The following is a 21908-nucleotide window of genomic DNA, read 5'->3' on the forward strand; positions in this document are numbered from 1 at the left end:
TACCCCTTATTCTTAAACTGTGGCCCCTTGTTCTGGACTCCCCCAACATTGGGAACATGTTTCCTGCCTCTAACGTGTCCAACCCCTTAATAATCTTATACGTTTCGATAAGATCTCCTCTCATCCTTCTAAATTCCAGTGTCTCATTTAGCAAGTTTGTAGTGCCACACAATACAATGGAGGGTATCCTCAGTGTGAAGGTGGGAATTAGTCTCCACAGGGGTTTTGTAGTGCTCACCGCCATGATCGATGTCGGCAGGTATACCTGCCCCAGGTAGTTCAGTGCAGAAGAAGTTCAGTATGTAAAGTAAGTGCATCCCTTATGCTGCTACATTCAGTTCTACTTCCAAGTGTTGCTCAACATTGAAGAGCACTGATTCATCGGCTGCTGAAGGAAGCTAGGTGGAAATCAGGAGGATGTTTCCTTGTCCACCTTTGACCTGGTACCATGAGACCTAATGGAGGCAGAATCCAGTGATGACATTTAGCCTGTGGTCGCAGAGGGGTCGTAGGGTGTGGCACAGTGATAGAGTTGCTGCCTTACAGCGCCAGAGACCGAGGTTTGATCCTGACTATGGGTGCTGTATGTACGGAGTTTGCACGTGCTCCAGTTTCCTCCACATTCCAAAGAAGTGCAGATTTGTAGATTAATTGGCATTTGAAAATAGTCCCTGGTGTGTAAGGGTGATTGCTGGTTGGCGCAGACTCAGTGGGCTGAAGGACCTGTTTCCATGTTGTATCCCTAAACTTAACTAAATCCCTGGGCTAAGGAGAGCTGTTCAGCTAAACAAAGAGAAAACGAGAGACAGCACCTGTGTCATAAACAGAGAGGTGGTGTGAGACACTATAGAATCCAGCTAGTTTGCCAAATGTGGAGCAGGCAGTGGCAGTCCCCAACAATGGCTGCACTTGTTGCTCCGGCCAGCCCGCATTCAAACCTCAAATTACAGCATCAGCAGCTGCACTTGTCCAGCACCAATCCTCCTGGAGATGTGCACAGTGTTTTGGTGCCTCACCCATACCCAACCATACATTAGGAGACCACTTTAACCATTACACTGCTGCAGGAGTAGTGGAAGGTGAAGCCCTCAACCAGGTTCCTGGTAATTCTCTATACATAATACTGTAACAACCTTTTTAGCACCGATTGCACTGGTGTTTTGTTCATGGCAATATATTCCGAATGCTGTGAAGTACCATTGTTTGATACAACCAAGTGACTTCCTGAGGCAGATGAATCGTGGGCGGCACAGTGGGCGGCACAGTGGCGCAGCGGTAGAGTTGCTGCCTTACAGCGAATGCAGCGCCGGAGACTCAGGTTCGATCCTGACTACGGGTGCCGTCTGTACGGAGTTTGTACGTTCTCCCCGTGACCTGCGTGGGTTTTCTCCGAGATCTTCGGTTTCCTCCCACACTCCAAAGACGTACAGGTATGTAGGTTAATTAACTGGGTAAATGTAAAAATTGTCCCTAGTGTGTGTAGGATAGTGTTAATGTGCGGGGATCGCTGGACGGCGCGGACTCGGTGGGCCGAAGGGCCTGTTTCCGCGCTGTATCTCTAAATCTAAAAAAAAAATCTAAAACATGGGACAGGATGACAGATATCATTTTTTATTTAATAACCTGACCAATTTTCTCCGGAAAAGAAGATATGGAATTGTTGACTGACTCCTACAGTGCCCATGGAACAATTTATGCTTTTCAATTCTCAGCACATAAACCCTTCCCTGTATGAATTCAAGCCTGTAAATTCTTGTTAACTTTTGCAGGCGAGTGGGAGAGCTCCAGCTTAAACATAAGGAGGAGTTGCAGGATCTTCAGAACCGACTCGCGGAGATGACTGCGAATTCCCAAGAGGTCAAGAGGCCAAGACAGAGTGCGCATCCACTGTCCAAGTCCGACTCTAGCAACTTAACAGACTGCTCAGGCCAGGCTGGGGAGAGTGACTATAGTGACGCTCAGCAAAGGGATTCACCGTCTGAATCTCTTCAAGCTATCACCTCTTACATCACCTTGTCTGCAGAGAAGAATGAAGCAGATTTTTCTGACAGTGCATCGGTGCAGTCTCTCCGTTCACTTCATAATGATCAACTTCTGCCTCTGGTAAGCTGATTTAGTTGTACTTTTCTCAGTATAAAACATTTTGATTCAGAGTGATAAAAGTAAATTTCCATATTCAGGAATTGTGTACACCTGTTAATTTAATTATGAGCTTTGACTGAAACCTAATTCTGTTGGCTAGATGATAAACATTGTCAGAAAAAGCAAGTGGAGTTGTGGAAAATGTGCTCCCCAAAAATAATGATCTGGAATGCTTTGCCTGGAAGCAGGTTTAATAAAAACATTTCCATACACAAAGGGTCACAAAGAAAGAACATGAGTTGCTCAAGCAAATTCCCTCACTGGCTTGATACTGCATGGCCTATTACAGTCGAAATAATTCTATAGTAACTGGGTTTATCAGATCTTAATTAAAAAATAATATTAAGTTTTCCTAGGTTGCATTAATCCTGTCCTGAATGAAATACCTTGCATTTCACATCAACTGGATCAAGATGTAGAATGGGTCATATTTTAATTGCTTGATCGGAGGTCAACAACATCTTAGTTATTCGACTGTTAGTGCGATTAACTTGGTTTCTGGATTTAATATAACGTGCTATATCTGTTATATCAGTGCTGACAAGGGCCGTCGAATCATAGAAATGTACAAAGCTTAACGACTTTAGTAAGTTTTCAGGTGACACCAAGATTGCTGGGGTTTCAGACCATGAAGAAGGCTGTCAAAGTATACGGTATATAAATGGCAGACATAGTTGGGGCCCGTGCAAGTGCTCATAGCTACACCATAGCTACACCTTTAACTTGGAGAAAGTTTCTATGTTTCTATGTTTCTAAAGTGAGAGAGAGAGTTGTTCAGGGTGAGGACAAGTTCTGACAGGTAGAAGAGAAATTAGAGGAAAATTGATTGGGGGTCTGTTCATGGAAGGACCGGAGGGTCTTGAGACTTTCCTGGTGTGGGATAGAGGGAATGGAGGTTATTGAAAAGTTGAAGGGATTGTGAGGTGAAATGGATGTAGGGCAGAAGGGACTGGATATGGAGGGATAGAATGGAATTAAGGTATTTGGAGATAGGTTTTGTGGGGCAGGAGCAGGCAGAAACAATGGGTCTGCCAGGGCAGTGCTGGGTTTTGGGAAAAGGTAGTTGCAGGCAGTGCAGGGCTGTGGAACCATAGTGTGAGCCAGCATGATAATGGCATTTAAAAGGCTTTTAGATAGGCTCATGGAAATGCAGTGAATAGAGGGATATGGATCATGTACAGACAGATGAGATGAGTTTAACTTGCCATCATGTGCAGCACAAACACTGTTCTGTGCTCCTTATCTCCATTCTAAAGGTATGTCATTTTATTCTGTGGCAGTGCACTCTGGACCTCGACTCTCCCACTACTGGAAACATCCTCTCCACAGCTACTTTATTACTCTAAGCCTTTTATTACTCAGTAGGTTTCAATGAGATCCCCCCATATCTTTCTAAACTTCAACGAATACAGGTCCAGGGCCTGTATACGTTAAAACAATTATCCCTGGGATCATTCCGTAAACCTCCTGTGGGCCTTCTCCAACGCCAACACATCCTTCTTCAGATATGGGCCTAAAGCTGCTCACTATGTTCCAAATAAGGCACTGACCAGTGTCTTAAACAGCCCCAGCATTACTTGTATATTCTAGTCCTCTCGAAATGAATGCTAACATTGCATTTGCCTTACAGGTCATTGTAAAAGATGTTCATTTCAGATGATAACACTGCTGTGAGTTATACCTCAATATTTACTGTGGTTGAGTCTGGAAATTTGTTCGGCTTCCCTCTGAAGCTTTGCAGTGGGTTATGTGATCCAACAACTAATACCTGCTGTCACAGACCTCTTGGAAAGAAAAGCCCCGGCATCAAACCTTACCTTTACATAACATACAAATTTCCCTTCAGTTCTGCCTCATGTTTCTGAATCACTGTAATGGAATACTAACAGGTTTCAAGGAATCAGATCAATGATGGAGGAAAAACACTCAGACAATATAAAATTTAAAGTACAAATATATTAAAGCAATAACCAAGCAATGAGAAAATAGCAATAGTATAGCAATACAACTTCAGTTAAAGCAACAATAAAAACACAAGTACACTACAATATAAATAGCAAATAAATACTGAGTCTCACATGTCCTTCAGCCTGAAAGCTGTACCTTCTGTTTAAAAGCTTGGATTTGAGATTTTTGGAAGAACCAGAGATAGACATAAAATGCTGGAGTAACTCAGCGGGTCAGGCAGCATCTCTGGAGAGAAGGAATGGGTGACTTTCGGGGTCAAGAGCCTTCATCAGAAGAACCAGTGTGCCCAGGTGCCGCTCCAAAAGCTTGGTCAAGGAACAAAAGTTGACTATGTTTTAAAACTAGCTATCCTCCTGAGTGTCAAAAACAAGAGTTATTTATTCTATCAGGAGCCAATGTCTCTGAGAAAGTAACAGTTAATCTAAATGACCTTGCAGGTCGCCTTGTGATTTACTGGCTCTAAATTAGTCCAAACTTTTCCCCAAATATTTCATTGTTTTTCTAAGCCAGTCTGCTTTTGATTGACAGGCAGTGCTAATGATTTAGCTGAAAAGCATGTATATTGCTGGTAGCTGACAGCTCCATTTTTGCTGAGACAGTCTGTTTAACCCTTAGATTACAATTGCATAATCTGTCCACGTACAGTGTTTGAATACATTTATGACTCCTGCAGTTAAAATTTCCTAATGCATGCTTTACTTGAATAACTTTCGAAGACTAAATTTCTGTAAACTGGTAGTTCTCCTTGAACCATCTTGTCCCATCATTCCAGAAGTAGAAAGGTGCATCTCCATTGGGGCATTTGGTTTTGCAGGAGAAGAACACATTTTGATGTAAACGTCTTCCACTGTTAAGGGCTTCAATTAGTGGTTGTGTACACGTGATATAAATCAATTCACATTCCCTCTGATTTGCCTACCTTAGTGAAACCTCTTTTGCTCTTATTTCAGAGCCCAGCCATTGAATCTCCCAATACATCGATAGCAGCCAAGTTTCTTGAAGAGGAGGATAAAAGGTCACAACACCTCTTAAAACAACTGGACATGCATATCGAAGAGCTCAAATTAGAAAGTGAAAGAACTGTTGACAAATTTGTGTGATCTCCTGACCAAAGGACAACTTACGGGCTACATATAACGGAAATTGCTTGATGTGATAATGGGTAACTTGGAGCTATTGTGTAGATTGCCGTGCCTACTTGATTGTCCCATTTGTTTCCTTGCACTAAACCTCGTATATTAGAGTTTAAATTTGCCATCATTGTCCATGTCCTGGTTTCATAATGATTGCTTTTTGTTTTCGCTTCCCAAAATTATACCAGAAAGGTGAGACTAGCTTTCGGGTGCAAGTGTACATTTGCAGATGTGCTTCAAACCCCCTATGCAGTTTCCTAAATCCATGCCTAAATGTATCCATTTACAGGGAATTGTGCGAGACCGAGGGGTAAGCCTTTGATCTGTCAAAGCTGCAAGCCATAATTGTGGAAGTATTGGATGACCACAGACAACACTGAGCATAGGATGATGATATCTGGTTGGTGTTATGTAACCAGAAAACCCAAACTACAAGGGATATTTGCAGAATGTTTTATATATAAAATCATGGCGCAATTTATTTGCTACATTGTTGTGAATTGAATGAAGATTGGTTAACAGAATAGATCTCCAGGTCCTTCTGATACCGTTCTTTGCTGCCAGTAAAGGAAGGAAACAGTGGTCTGTACTTTATATTGCCTTTAGATCGTTGTATCTATTGCCTGTCTCAGGTCCCACTCAGTCATGTTAAATATTTTTGCAGAATCAGTATTGTACACCAAAAGTATCGATGCAGTTGGATTTGACTAGAAACTAATGCAAATGTGTTTTTATTTATTTACATAAGATTTATCAATAAACCTTATATAGAATTGAAGAAACATTTTCCTGCTTGTTTGGTAAGGAACAGCACTTTTACAATAATGTAACGTTCATCTGATGTTTGACTGATATTTGATTAGTTTTAAAATTCTCACCATGCCAAGTGAGGTAGAGTGGAGCACTGACCAGCACTGCTATCTCACAGCTCCACAACCCCATATTCTATCTTGACCTTGGGTGCTGTCTTTGTGAAGTCACAAAAGACTTCAGACACAAGGAACTGCAGATGCTGGAACTTTGAGCACGATGTAGTCTGAAGAACAGTCCCGACCCGAAACTTCACCTATCGGGGTTCTCCAGAGATGCTGACTGACCCGCTGAGTTACTCCAGCACTTTGCCTTTTTTGCTTAAGAGAGTGCAGATGCTGGGATCAAGCAAAACAAAGTGCTGGAGTGCTAGAAACGGACACGGTTAAAGAAGGGTCTCGACCCAAACAACGTCCCTGTATTTCCCTCCACAGATGTGGCCTGACCTGCTGAGTTCTTCCACCACTTCAAACTGCAGGAGGAACTCGGCAAGTGAGAAGCATCTTTGGGGGATGGTGGGGGGGGATTGTCTACATTTCTAGAGTGTCAACTCTGATTCTATTTTTTTTTAATGTCTTTGTAGAGTTAGGGTATTTTCACTGTGACCATTTGGTTTTCCTCCTGGTAACCTTGTTACCTCCTGTATGACAAAGTGAATTGGCCGCTGTAAATTGTCCTTGTGGGTGGAAGGTGAATTGGAAGACAGGAGGGAGTTGCCAGTCGATGGGAATGAGAGAGAAGAAAAATGGGGATTAATGTAGGATTAGTGCAAAGAGTGTTTAATGATCTGTGTGGATGTGGTGGGATAAATGGCCCATTTCCATGCTGTATTACTGCAACTGTATAAAATGACAACATTTTAATTTTGCTGATCTCATTATATTGTATTTGCTGACCATTGCACAGACGTGTTGACAGGTATTTTCTCCTGACAGGAATCTTAACCTTGGATCAGTCGTGGGAGATCTGCATCTGCTCAATTACAAATCTCTTAACTAGCCTTGATGATGATGAGCAGCTGCCTTGAAAAACCAGACTTATGATCGTTTTTGTATTTGTTTGATATAAATGAATTTTTCAAATGCCAGCATTTATAATTAATTCCTTAATTGCCTTGTGGTTTTGGTGGTGATCTGTGCTCCTGAACTGTGGCGGTCCCTCTGGTGAAAGTCCTTCCACACTGTAGTTTAGTCTTTAGTTTTAGACATAGCGTGGAAACAGGCCCTTCAGGCAGAGTCCATGCCGACCTATCTGTTATCCCAGTTTCGCTCCTAGACATTAGGGGCAATTTCCAGAAGCCAATTAACCTACAAACCCGCACGTCTTTTGGAATGTGGAAGGAAACCAGAGCATCCAGAGAAACCCCCAACGGTACAGAGAGAACGTACAAACTCCAGGAACCATGCTCACGCACAGACAGCAACCGTGGTTAGAATCAAACCCGGGTCTCTGGTGCTGTGAAGCAGCAGCTCTACCGCTGTGCCATTGTGCAGCCCAGGAAAGGAAGTTCCAAGATGTGGAGCCGTCAATGTTGGAGGAACGATGATAAGTCAGGGCGGTGTGTGATTTGAAAATAATTTGCAAGATTCAAAGCAAGAAGCAGAGGGTGATGGTGGAAAGTTGTTTTCTGAATGGGAGGCCTGTGACTCATGGTGTGCCTCATGGTTCAATGCTGGGCCCATTGCTGTTTGTCATCGATATTAATGACATACAAGGCATGATTAGTAAGTTTGTAGATGACACTAAAGTGAGCGGTATTGTGTATAGTGAAGATGATTGTCAGAAATTGCAGCAGGATCTTGATTGGTTGGGCAAATGGACTGAGGAATAGATGGTGGAGTTTAATACAGAGAAGTGCGAGGTGCTGCATTTTGGGAACTCAAACCAGGGCAGGACCTACACAGTGAATGGCTGGGCTCTGGGGAGTGTTGTAGAGCAGAGGAATTTATGAGTGCAGGTACATAGTTCCTTGAATGTGGCGTCACAGGTAGATAGGGTGGTCAAAAAAGTTTTCGGCACATTGCCGTTGATCAGTCAAAGTATTGAGTCGGAATGTAGAAGACGTTAGTGAGGTCACATTTAGAGTACTGTGTTCAGTTTTGCTCACCCTGTTATAGGGAAGATATTAAGCTGGAAAGGGTGCAGAGAAGATTTACAAGGATATTGCCAGGACTCAAGGGCCTGAGCTATAAGGAGAGGTTGAGAAGGCCAGGACTTGGAGCAGAGGAAGATGATGGGTGATTTTATAAAGATGTATAAGATCATGCGAGGAATAGATAGGGTAAATGCACAGAGTCTTTTACCCAAAGTAGGGGAATCAAGAACCAGAGGATATAGGTTTAAGGTGAGGGTGAAAGATGTAATAGGAACCCGAGGGACAACTTTTTTACCCAAAACGGTGGTAGGTATATGGAATGATTGCCAGAGGAGGTAGTTGAGGCAGGTACTGTCACAACATTTAAGAAACATTTGGACAGGTACATGGATAGACAATAGACAATAGGTGCAGGAGTAGGCCATTCGCCCCTTTGAGCCAGCACCGCCATTCATCGTGATCATGGCTGATCATGCACAATCAGTACCCCGTTCCTGCCTTCTCCCCATATCCCCTGACTCTGCTATCATTAAGAGCTCTATCTAACTCTCTCTTGAAAGCATCCAGAGAATTGGCCTCCACTGCCTTCTGAGGCAGAGAATTCCACAGCTTCACAACTCTTTGAGTGAAAAGGTTTTTCCTCATCTCTGTTCCAAATGGCCTTATATATTGCTTCCTGGAAGTCATGATGCAGAATGATTGGAGACCCTACCCACGCCCCTTTGGCGCCAACATTACGTGAAATGGCTACCGTTGTCATCAGTTGTGACCTGACAGGGTCGTAGCTTGTCAAGGGTGGAGGTAGGTTGACTTTGGTTGTCGTAGTCACTGTCGAAGATGAACGTCCTGGGTCGCCGTTTTTTAAAAACTATTGGTGCGGGAGTAGGCCATTCGGCCCTTCGAGCCAGCACCACCATTCAATGTGATCATGGCTGATCATTCTCAATCAGTACCCCGTTCCTGCCTTCTCCCCATACCCCCTGACTCTGCTATCATTAAGAGCTCTATCTAGCTCTCTCTTGAATGATTTCAGGGAATTGGCGTCCACTGCCTTCTGAGGCAGTGAATTCCACAGATTTACAAGTTTCTGACTGAATTTTTTTTTCCTCATCTCCGTTCTAAATGGCCTACCCCTTATTCTTAAACTGTGGCCCCTGGTTCGGGACTCTCCCAACATCGGGAACATGTTTCCTGCCTCTATCGTGTCCAATCCCTTAATAATCTTATATGTTTCATTAAGATCCCCTCTCATCCTTCTAAATTCCAGAATATACAAGCCCTGTCGCTCCAGTCTTTAAACGTACAACCGTCCCGCCTTTCCGGGAATTAACCTCGTGAACCATTGTAGATAGACATAAAATGCTGGAGTAACAGCTGATCAGGCAGCATCTCCAGAGAAAAATGATAGGTGACGTTTTGGGTCGGTACTCTTCTTCAGATCTTCTTAGTGGGACTAGTGTAGATGGGGCATGTTGGGCATGCGTGCCCAAGTTGGGACGAAGGGACTGTTTCCATGCTGTGTGACTTTGATTTCTCTCGACTCTGGATCAGTTCCTGTGGACTGGAGGGTAGCCAATGTAACTCCACTTTTTAAGAAAGGAGGGAGAGAAAACCGGGAATTATAGACCAGTTAGCTTTACATCAGTAGTGGGGAAGATGCTGGAGTCGATTATTAAAGATGGCAGCGCATTTGGAAAGCAGTGACAGGATTGATCAAAGTCAGCACGGATTTATGAAGGGGAAATCATGCTTGACTAATCTTTTGGAATTTTTTGAGGATGTAACAAGTAGAATGGATAAGGGAGAGCCAGTGGATGTGGTGTGTCTGGACAAGGTCCCACACAAGAGATTAGTGTGCAAAATTAGAGCACGGTATTGGGGGTAGGGTATTGACATGGATAGAGAACTGGTTGGTAGACAGGAAGTAAAGAGTTGCAATTAATGGGTCCTTTTCAGAATGGCAGGCAGTGACTAGTGGGGTGCCGCAAGGCTCGGTGCTGGGACCCCAGTTGTTTACAATATATATTAACGATTTAGACTAGGGAATTAAATGTAACATCTCTTAAGTTTGCGGATGACACAAAGCTGGGTGGCAGTGTGAGCTGCGAGGAGGATGCTATGAGGCTGCAGGGTGACTTGGATAAGTTGGGTGAGTGGGCAGAAGCATGGCAGATGCAGTATAATGTGGATAAATGTGAGGTTATCCACTTTGGTGGCAAGAACAGGAAGGCAGATTATTATCTGAATGGTTAGGTTAGGAGAAGGGGAGGTGCAACGAGACCTGGGTGTGCTTGTGCATCAGTCACTGAAAGTAAGCATGCAGGTACAGCAGGCAGTGAAGAAAGCTAATGGCATGTTGGCCTTCATTGCGAGAGGATTTGAGTTTAGGAGCAAGGAGGTCCTACTGTAGTTGTACAGGGCTCTGGTGAGACTGAACCTGGAGTATTGTATGCAATTTTGGTCTAATTTGAGGAAGGACATTATTGCTATTGAGGGGGTGCAACGTAGGTTCACCAGATTAATTCCTGGGATGGCGGGACTGACATATGATGAAAGAATGAGTCGACTGGGTTTGTATTCGCTGGAATTTAGAAGTATGAGAGGGGATTTTATAGAAACATAAAATTCTTCGAGGATTAACAGGGTAGATGCAGGAAAAATGTTCCTGATGTTGGGGGAGTCCAGAATCAGGGGTCACAGTTTAAGAATAAGGGGTAAGCCATTTAGGACTGAGATGAGGAAATTTCTTTTCACCCAGAGAGTTGTGAATCAGTGGAATTCGCTGCCACAGAAGGCAGTGGAAGCCAATTCACTGAATGTTTTCAAGAGAGAGTTTGATTTAGCTCTTAGGAGTAAGGGAATCAAGGCATTAAATCCAGTCCACCAAGCTATGACAGCAGTTCACCTGTCACCACAACAGGTCTACAGATGATGCCATCTCCCAGGCCCTACACTCATCCCTGGAACATCTGAATAAGGGAGACACCTACGTCAGACCTATTCATAGATTGCAGCTCTGCTTTTAACATCATTATCGCATCTAAGCTCATCACCAAACTTGTGGAACTTGTAGTTAGCATTCATCTCTGCAACTTGATCCTCGACTTTCTGGCTAACCAATCCCAAGCAGTGACGATAGGGGTCAAATCATCCTCTATGACAATCCTCAATGCTGGTGTTCTGCAAGGATGCGTTCACAGCCCACTTCTTTACTCCCTGTACGCCCACGATTGTGCAGCTGAGTACAAATCCAATTCAATTTACAACTCACAGATGACTCCACCATTGTGGGCCGGATATCAAATAATGATGAGACGGAGTACAGGAAGGAGATTGAGAACCTCGTGACCTGTTGTGACAACAATCTTTGTCTCAAAGATAGACACAAAAAGCTGGAATAACTCAGCGGGTCAGGCAGCACCTCTGGAGAAAAGGAATAGGTTATGTTTCGGGTCAAGGCCCTTCTTCAGAGGAAGGTGTAAACCAGCATTTGCAGTTCCTTCCTACATAACCTTTGTCTCAATGTCAGCAAGACAAAGAAAATAGTGATCAACTTCAGGAAGCGAAGCGGCACACATACCCTGCTTTGCATTGAGGTGCAGAAGTAGAGATGGTGTAAAGCTTCAAATTCCTTGGAGTAAATATCACCTGCAACTTGTTGTGGACCATCCATATTGAAGCATTGGCCAAGAAAGCACACCAACGCCTCTACTTCCTTTGAAGACTGGATGTTCGGCATGTCCCCAATAACTCTTGCCAACTTCTACAGATGTGCCGTGGAAAGTATTTTATTGGGATGCAGCACAGCATGGTTTCGAAAAGACAGCAAAAAATTGCAGAGATTTGTGGATGCAGCCCAAACATCACACAAACCAACCTCCCTTCCATTGACCTCATTGACACTTCACACTGCCTTGGCAAGGCCACCAACATAATGAAGGACGAGTCGCACCCCTGCCACTCCCTCTTCTCCCCTTTCCCATCATGCAAGAGGTATAGAAGTGTGAAAACGCACACATCCAGATTTGGGGATAGTTTCTTCCCAGCTGTTATCTGGCAACTCAAACATCCTACCAACAACTGGAGTGCAGTCCTGAGCTACTATCTACCTCATTGGAGACCCTCAGACACTCTTTGATCGGACTTTACTGGACTTTATCTTGCACTAAATGTTATTCACGTTATTCCCTTTATCGTGTATCTATACACTGTGGATGACTCGACTGTAATCATGTATTTGGTTGTCTGCTGACTGGTCAACACACAACAAAAGTTTTTCACTGCACCTCGATACATGTAACAATCAACTAAACTAAACTGGTCCAGGTGACTTAGCCATCTTCAGACCGTTCAGCTTCCCAAGCACCTTCTCCTTAGTAATAGCAATTCCACTAACTTCTGCCCCCTGACTTTCTTGAATTTTAGGCACGTTGCTGGTGTCATCTGCTGTGAAGACTGACACAAAAAACTTAGTCAATTCATCCGCCATTATTTATTACCCATTACTACTTCTCCAGCGTCATTTTCCAGCAATCCAATGTCCACGCTTGCCTCTTTTTTAACTCTTTATTGGAAGAAACTTTTGCTCTCTTTTATATTATTGGCTAGCTTACCTTCCTAATTCATCTTTTCTCTCTGTATTGCCCTTTTAGTTATTTATGTTTTTTTTAAAAGCTTGCTAATCCAACAGCTTCCCACTAATCTTTGCCTTATTGTATGGCTTCTCTTTTAGTTTTATTTCCTTTGTTAGCCACAGTCACCGCATTCCCCCCTTAGAATCTTTATTCCTTTTTGAGATAGAAGATCCCGCATCTTCCGAATTACTCCCAAAAGCAGATTTTGGGTCCAACTCCCTGAAAGTTGCAACACATTTAGATAGAGTGGTAAAGACGGCATATGGTATGCTTTCCTTAATTGGCTGGGCAATATGCATAAGAGTCAGAGAGTCATGATGCATATCAATAGGAATTTAGTTAGGGATCATTTGGGGGTTTAGCCTGCAGTTCTGGTCACCTCATTACTGGATTGGAAAGGGTGCAGAGGAGGTTTATTTTAATGATGCATGTATTAGGGGATATTAGGTACAGGGAAAGGTTAAAGAGACTTGGATTGTTTTCTCTGGAACGCCAGAGGTTGAGGGGAAACCTGATAGAAGTATATAAAATTATGAGAGACATCGATAGGGTCGACAGTCAGAACCCTTTTCCCCAGGATGGAAATGTCCTACACCATAGAATCCTACACCTACTCCATAGAATCTATAGCTTTAAGGTGATTTTACGCAGAGGGCGTAGAGTGCCTGCAAAACGCTCCTAGAGTGGTGGTGGAGTTTGATACAATAGTGGCACTTAAGAGACGTAGATAGGCACATGGATATGCAGGGAATGGAAGGATATGGATTATGTGCAAGCATCATGTTCGGTACAGATGTTGTGGGCCAAACGGCCCGTTTCAGTGCTGTGCTGTTCCATGTTTTATCACAGTTCAAAGCATGCATTTGGTGCACGTGGAGTTGTTTGAGAAACCTGATTACCGTCCCTCTGTCCAGTCTTTATCATTCCTCCCTCTGTCCAGTCTATCATTTCTCTGACTACACCATCCTTCCCCTTGCTCACTGTTCCCATCCTTTCCTCTGACCCGTACCTATCCCCTTCTGACCATCCCTCCCTCCGATACCCCCCAATCCAGCGTTACCCTTCCCTAATATCCCTGGCTGCCTCCCGACGCTCGCTCGCCTGCTCCACGTTTCTACTCCAGCGTTCTCTTGGTTGAGGTTTCATCGTGTTCTCAATGTCAGCAAGCACCACCCGTGCCGGTCCACATCTAGCTGACCGTCCAGCGTACTATCCCCCTCCCTCACCATCCCTCTTGCGTCAACCGTCCCCTCACCCTCCCTCCTGTTGCCCCACCGTCCTTCACTCACCCTCCTGTTCTTCTGATCCCCCCACTGCCTCTCTTTCCCCCAACTGCCCTCTCCCTCTCCTGTTCCCCCTCTGACGGTCCTTCGTGTTCACCCAGTCAGTCCCTGCTCTGTCAGATCGCGGCCCAGTCCCCTCTGTGGCCTGGTTCCTCCCAGCTCTCTCCTCTCCTTCAATCTGACAGCCCATGTTCACCGAACCCCTCTGGTCCAGGCCCCTTGTATGGCCCGGACCTCTACCTGCTTAAGATGTCCCCTCAATGGTCACTGGTGCTCAGTATTTCCTCATGTAGCCGCCCCTCAAACGATGCACACTGAGCACCGAGCCAATCCCCACACTTTAATGAAACGGCCGCATTGTTCCCCACAGTACGGCATTAAAAACACTTCAAAAGTAATTTATTCGCTCCGAAATGTCTTTGGACATGCTCAAGACATAAAAGGCAAATTCAATTTCTAATTATTCCTTCTTTGATCATCCTATGAGGTCCGGGTATTAGATGAAGAGCTTTAACGTGGTCTCCTTAACACCTTGTGAAGCCTCAGTCAAGGGAAGCCCACAGCATAAAATATATTAATTACCATAAAACAGATTTTGAGATGAATTATATGTTGTTTTTTTTTTGTTTTAATTCCGATCAGCTTCGCTTTTGTTATCCATGGAAGGTTGTAATACTTGGTCAGGTTATTTTATGACTCCCACTTCATACTGAAGGGCAAATGTAAACTTGCTGTCTACCATTTTATCCGAGACGCCCACATTGAGGTGCTTGGCGTCTTCCGTGTTGCAAACGCCCTCCCAGTAGCCCTCCTGGGTCATGTTGAGTGGACACGCTCCTCTACCGTACACCTGCACATTCCTCACGTGGGGGATCTTAAGCTTGAATTTGACCAGCTGCTGAGGAGGCAGGGTGCCGGAGAGAGGCTCCACCAGCTCGCAGCCGTCCGTCCAGGAGCTGTAGATCTTGGGGAAGCTGGGCAAGTGGACATTCTTGTTGGTGCAGGAGATCAGGTATTCGCAAACGTGGTCGTGAGTGGGGCTATGGCTCGACTTCCCCTTCGCAAAGATCGCAAAGGTATAGAGCCCCCACTGAGGGAGCTGGATCTTAAACTCCACCCAGTTGCCGAACTGGGTCTTGAAGACGTGGCTCTTCATGATCTCGTCTGACAGCCGGACATCATCGCAGGAGAGCTTGCTGGCGAAGCTCAGCTCCATGTTGACCATGAACCTGACCGCGCACCTGCCGTCGTCGCAGTAAATCAGGGGCTCAGGGTGAGACGGCTGCAGAAGCCCCTTGGTCTCTGTAAGCCAGCTGGGACCCATGGGGTTATGGAACGCCTTTGGCAGCTTGAAGTTCTCATCAATCGACTCGCATTTGACTAGATAGGCGCAAATAAAGGAATACATCTCCCCTTCGGAATCCCAGAGCTTTGCGTAGACTTTTAACTTGTGGTTCCCCGTCCTCTGCGGCAGAACCTCCAGCTTCATTCCGTACTTGGTCAAGGTGATGATAGCGCAGTCCTTCCTGTCGTCGAGATTGTACATGAACAAAGTTGGGGAATGGCCCTCCATGTTGATGATAACTCTTCCGTTCACTGTTGGCGAACAATTACAATCAGTTAAACGCGTCCAATTTGACCTACTCCTTTCTGTTTTTCTGCTGGGTTTTATTCCTGCTTTTCCGCTGTGTTTCGCTAACTCTCCATAGACACACGGCGCACTCGACGCCCTCCCTTCCACCCACCGTCGCTCCCTCTGGTGGCGCAACGATAGAGTCGCTGCCTAGCAGCGCCAGATATGCGGGTTCGATCCTGACTACGGGTGCTGTCTGTACGGAGTTTATACATTCTCCCCGTGACCTGCGTGGGTTTCTCCCGGGAGCTCGGGTTTCCTTCCACACTACAAGGACATTCAAGTTTGTAGGTTAACTGTCTTGGTAAAGTTGTAAATTGGCCCTAGCGTGTGTAGAATAGTGTTAATGTGCAGGGATCGCAGGTTGGCGGCCCGAAGGAGTGGAAATCCTCATCTTGGCAGTGGATGCAGAGGTAATGGAGAAATTGATAGGGGATAGCATCATTGCAAGAGTGAAGAAAGGTTTAGTCCAGATAACTGTGGAAGCCAGTGGCTCTAGATTAGACCATTTTGACCAATTGTTATCATTGGGCCATCTGGAGCTCCCGGTTACCAGTCTTTAACTCCTGCCGCCAATCCTACACTAACCTATCTGTCTCTTGCCTCCTCCTCTGTCAGAGTGTGAGACTAAGCACAAACTAGGCCAACAGTGCCTCACATTTCACCCGCGTAGTCCACAACTCAATGGCATGAACACTGAATTCTCCAATTTCAGGTAACTTGCTCCCCCCTCAGTCCCTTCCTCACTTCTGATGTTCCCAGGTCCTCTCACACACTACCTTCCTTTCATCCCCCCCTTTCAGCCTCCATCACCCAGTTCCCTTCCCTCTCCCACCCACTCTACTTGTTCATCATTCAGGCATTGTTTCCCTTGCCCCCACTATTCCCATCTGTCCATCTTTCTTCCTAATTTAGTTCCATGCTTCACATTATCTGCATTCCTTTGTCTCCACCTAGCAACTCCCAGCCTCTGTCACTGTTTCTGTCCTTCCCTCAAATCCCCTCTCCTCTTTCAGTCCAAACAAATGTCCCGACCTGAAACTTCATCTGCCCATTTCCCCCTAACAGTTGCTGCCCGATTCACTCTGTTCCTTCAGCAGATTGTTTGATGCTCCAGGTAAACCCCAATTTGGATGATTAAAGCTAAAGATCAGGGTTATATCCTGGACATTTTCTCGTACCCTTGTTTCAAGGTCATCTTGTCTTGCACCTAATACAAAATCTATGCTGGCATTTCCAATGGAGTTGAGTGAAAAGAAAATGGTTTCTTGGATAAAACACCAACGGCTTGACTCTCTCTTCTCAGCACCATTAAAGATGACATGGCAGTGTTATAAAGAGCTCTCCCAGGTGTCCCGCAGAATATTTATGCCTCTATTAACATCACTTTAATTATCTGGTTATTAATTTCATTTCTGCTTCTGGAGTCTAGCTGTGCATAAACTATTATAACATGACTATTCCATTGGCTTTGGGAAGTCGTGCAGTTAAAATGCGTCTGATCGAACGTCTGTCTTTTTCTACTCTCAGACTGTCATTCAATTGATGCATTGGTAAGCTGCGTTTATATAACATGCGGTATGGTATTTCCTGAAAATGGGCGTTGAAATATTAACATAGTTCATGGGCTACTCCCTGAGCATCCTCAATCTTTTCTGTTAATTCTGGAAACCTTTCAGCAAGATCCTGTGCACTCCCAGCACCTCAAGCAAATCACAGCAAACTTCTTCAATTTGTCCTATTGTGAATAGGCTAAAAAATTTTGCTCCAATTCTAGGTGTGACAGAATACTAATTTGTATTTCCGATGAATTGAATGACCCTCTGGCACAATTGTGCCATATTGTGATGTGTTTGTAAATGCCATTGATGCTGATTTTGTCTTCACTCTGATTCACAGAACTGCGACACATATCTCTGTCTTTTCCAATCCGAATCACTTTGTTTTTCTGTCTCAACTTCCCTCATGCTTAAATAAGTACATACTTTTGCTCTCCCATGTACATTCTATCAGTCTCTCTGTCTCCCTGTCAACGTGTATCATCTTGTATCTCTATTCTGTGTATCTGTGTCTTTTTATCTCTGTGACCCATTGTCTCTGTGACCCCATATCTTTGTGTGTCTCTCTGTCTCTTTTTTTCCTGTGTCCCTTTCTCTGTGTCATAACGTAATACGGCATGAAAAACAGGCCCTTCGACCTAATGTACATGATGCCCATCTAAGCTAGTCCCATTTCTTCGCATTTGGCCCATGTTTCTTTAAAACTTTCCTACAATGTACCATGAATCCAAAAGTATTTAAAGTATTTTTATCGTTATTGTCTTCCATGGTCTCTGTGTCTTAATGGCACACTCTGTTTATTGTCTCTGTCTCTCTGCATCTATCTCAGTATTCTTGTTTCTGTGTCTCTATGCCACACTGTCCCTGTGTCTCTTTGATTCCTCATCTATCTGTCTCTGTGTCTGTGCCTCAGTTTCTGTGCCTCTGTCTCTATGCTGCTCTATCTCTGTTTCACCGTGTTTTGCTGTGGCTCCATGTTTTTGACTGTTTCTCTTTCTCTGTACCTTTGTATCTGTGCCTCTGTTTTTGTGTATCTCTGTCCCCGTGTCCCTGTTGCTCTATCTCTGTGTCTCTTTGTCTTTGCATCTCTCTGTCTCCGTCTGTCTCTCTTTTTCTCAGTCTCTCTGACTCTGCATTTCTCTGCATCTGGTTGTTTCTTTTGCACTCACTTGGTCTCTCTCACACTGCCATTCACTTTTATTTTCTAATGATTTCCTGTCCATATTAAACAACCCTAAAATGTTTAAAGTTGTCACATTCTGTCACTGTACCTGTGGATATCACCTGCACGTCTGGGTGGATGTACTTCAGACCCATTTCAAAGAAATCTCCTGTCCTGAACACCATGTTTTCAAATATCGTGAGGGAAATCCTCGGGGAAATCAGCTGCCACTTTTCCTCCATGGGGAAATGATTATTGATGAAGAGTGTCGGATGTGTGAAGAAATAAAATTCAACATATCTGTAATAGAAAGCCAGCATTTCTAAGGCTGATGTAAATTAAATCCGGGAGAAGCCTTGCAAAATGGTACCAGTTAATTTTGCTGGATGGTGGGTTCAGAATGTCTGAGCTTGCCAAGTCACTTTCTGTGTTCTTTACAAGTGAGGCCACATCTTCTATTAAACAGTTCACCACATCACTTTTAAAGGAAAACTAATGATTCTCTAGCACAATTATAAAACAGAAATCCGAGAAACACCCTGCAGCTCAGGACAGTTATGATGTGGTTTTCCAGACCTAAAAGACCAATCTCTCAAAGAGGGAGAGCAGCGGAGTATATTTGTAAGTAAACATGTAAATGAGCCATGTGTGTGATGAGATGATCTAACCACTCGCTAGTACACATGCACCACACACCTGTACACACAGACCACACAACAGCACAATCAGACCACACACCAGTACACACAGACCACACACCAGCACCTACAGACCACTTGCTAGTACACATACACCACACACCTGTACACAGACCACACAACAGTAAACAGACCACTCGCTAGTACACATGCACCACACACCTGCACACACAGACCGCACAACAGCACAAACAGACCACTCGCTAGTACACATGCACCACACACCTGCACACACAGACACACACCAGCACACACAGACCGCACAACAGCACACACAGACCACTCGCTAGTACACACACACACCACACACCTGTACACACAGACCACACAACAGCACAAACAGACCACGTACCAGTACACACAGACCACACACCAGCACACACAGACCATTCACCTGTACATTCAAACCATCCACCAGCATACACAGACCATTCACCTGTACACACAAACCATACACCTGTACACACAGACTATCCACCAGCACACACAGACCACTTGCTAGTACACATACACCACACACCTGTACACACAGACAACAGCACAAACAGACCACACACCAGTATACACAGACCACACCCCAGCACACAGACCACACACCAGTACACACGAACCACACAACAGCACACACAGACCACACACCAGTACACACAGACCGCACACCAGTGCACCTGTGCACACAGACCATCCACCAGTAAAAGCAGACCACACACCAGCACACACAAACCACCCCAGAGAAAGAAGGGAAAGTATAAATATAATGCCCTGGTGAAACGTATAGTATTGTATAATTTGTAATATTGTATGATTTTGTGTTCTGTCAATGTGGAAATGACAAAGGAAGAACAGGACTTACTTCATGGTGAACTTAGTGCAGGTCTCGTTGACATGGCCTGCTCCCCATGTACTGTCCAGGAGGTGCCACTTCCCATCCAGAAACACAGCATTCCAGGAATGGTCTGAATCCCCTTTGAACTTCTTCCCAACTTCGTAATTATAGCCTTTGGAGTATCCTGCGATTTCAACACACTGTATAGCTGCAAAACTAATTTATTGGTGGTTAATACACATTTGATCAGCAACCACTTCAAGTTGTGATTAACTTCTGCAATATAAGCTGTGATCTCCTCCAGTCATATTAATGGGCAAATGAACGTGCTTGGTAAGGGTAAAAGGCGCATTGGATCAGGCACATGAAGGGTGACAGGCCATGCTGAAGGGTGTAGGATTGCAGGAGGGTTATGGATACTGGGGATGGCTCCACAAAGATCCTATAAGCATCAAAGACTGTTCAAGGGCCTGTCCCACTTAGGTGATTTTATAGGTGACTGTCATAGTCATAGCAGGTTGGCGAAAAACTGGTCACTGGACCCCCCTACGACAATGTCTACGACAAACTACAACAACCTACCATCTAGTCGACGTCAAGCTACGGCAAGCTACTGACAACCCAATCGTCGCGAGTAGGATGTCCACCTACCACCGCACCTACGAAAACCTATGACCACACAGGCGACAACCTACAACAACCGAAGTCAACCTACGTCCACCCTCGACAAGCTACGACAAGCTACGACCCTGTTGGCGACAACTGAAGACAACTGAAGACAATTCACATCATTTTAGCCTCCGGTTTTGACGCCGGTACCTGTCGCCAGTTGACGTAGGTTGACGTAGGTAGTCGCCAATGGAATTCAATGAAGTCAGCACCGGCGACAACCTACATCACCTGGCAGCAACCTACGACAGCACTTACGTCAGGAGACGTCAAGCTATGCCCATTGGTGTCAAACCCACTGTCGCCGAAAAAATTTCAACATTCTGAAAATCCAGTGGCGACCAGAAAGATGCACGACTCTTTGGGCGACTGAGGAGACTACTCACGACCATACAGGCGACACCCCGATGACCATGTGGCGACAGCCTTGTCGCCTATAGTCTCCTAAAAAATCGCCTAAGTGGGACATAGGTTTCACTAAATCTTGATATCAATGCACCAAGGAGAAAACAGGTGGAGAGGACAATTTTAAAGGCCAAATGGGCTCTATGATGAAATGTAAACAAAATTGATTAATATCTTTCTCTTGGTCTGGCTTCCAGCTTACGACATATTTGTTAGTTTCTTTGATAGCAACAGGGTCACTTTGATTATAGATCAGTTTGTCTAGCTGATTTGAATTGTAAAAGATCCAGGTTGCCTTTGATCTAAATAATTGGTTTCTCTCAAAGAAGAAGACATGTTTACAGGCACGTTAGGGGTTAAACATGATAGTTTTCCTGATCAGGCACTGGAAAAAGAGTAACTCATTCTGTGGATGTACTGTAGATAAGATTGATGCTGTGCCATGAAATCACGTGAACATTACTTCCTCAGAAGACAGCACAGTGGAGCAGCGGCAGAGTTGCTGCCATACAGCAGCAGAGACCCCCATTCGAACCTGACTATGTACGTATGTATAGGAAGGAACTGCAGATGCTGGTTTAAACTGAAGATAGACACAAAATGTTGGAGTAACTCAGCAAGGCAGGCAGCATCTCTGGAGAGAAGAAAACCCTCCAGAGATGCTGCTTGTCCTATTGAGTTACTCCAGCATTTTGTGTCAATCTTTATGTAAACATGTACCTGCCTTTATGGATTTTGTACATCCTTCCTGTAGTTGCATGTGATTTCTGTGGATGTTCCGGTTTCCTCCCACACTCCAAAGATGCGCAGGTTTGTAGGCTAATTGGCTTCTGTAAATTGTCCTTTGTATGTGGGATAGAACTAGTGTATGGGTGATGGCTGGTCAGCACA

The 21908-nt window shown here is 44.6% G+C and overlaps 2 protein-coding genes across 4 annotated transcripts in view; one reads left to right on the forward strand and one right to left on the reverse strand.

Annotated features, from left to right (window-relative positions):
- cep63 (centrosomal protein 63) overlaps positions 1–7129 on the forward strand; it is a 53089-nt gene extending 45960 nt beyond the window's left edge. For all 3 annotated transcript variants that reach the window (XM_078409923.1, XM_078409925.1, XM_078409924.1), the window contains exons 11-12: positions 1770–2103; positions 5061–7129. In XM_078409923.1, coding sequence (XP_078266049.1) covers positions 1770–2103; positions 5061–5210 — 484 coding nt within the window. In that variant the 3' untranslated portion in view covers positions 5211–7129. The remainder of the gene's footprint in view (positions 1–1769; positions 2104–5060) is intronic.
- A 7621-nt stretch (positions 7130–14750) lies between these two features.
- Positions 14751–21908, reverse strand: part of ky (kyphoscoliosis peptidase) — a 32757-nt gene continuing 25599 nt past the window's right edge. Inside the window, exons 8-10 of the mRNA XM_078409783.1 lie at positions 19971–20159; positions 18529–18719; positions 14751–15661 (exon numbers count right to left, since the gene is read on the reverse strand). Of these exons, the coding sequence (XP_078265909.1) occupies positions 14751–15661; positions 18529–18719; positions 19971–20159 (1291 nt within the window). The remainder of the gene's footprint in view (positions 15662–18528; positions 18720–19970; positions 20160–21908) is intronic.

This window comes from Rhinoraja longicauda, chromosome 13 (assembly GCF_053455715.1).
Source record: "Rhinoraja longicauda isolate Sanriku21f chromosome 13, sRhiLon1.1, whole genome shotgun sequence".
In the NCBI taxonomy this organism is placed as follows: Eukaryota; Metazoa; Chordata; class Chondrichthyes; order Rajiformes; family Arhynchobatidae; genus Rhinoraja; species Rhinoraja longicauda.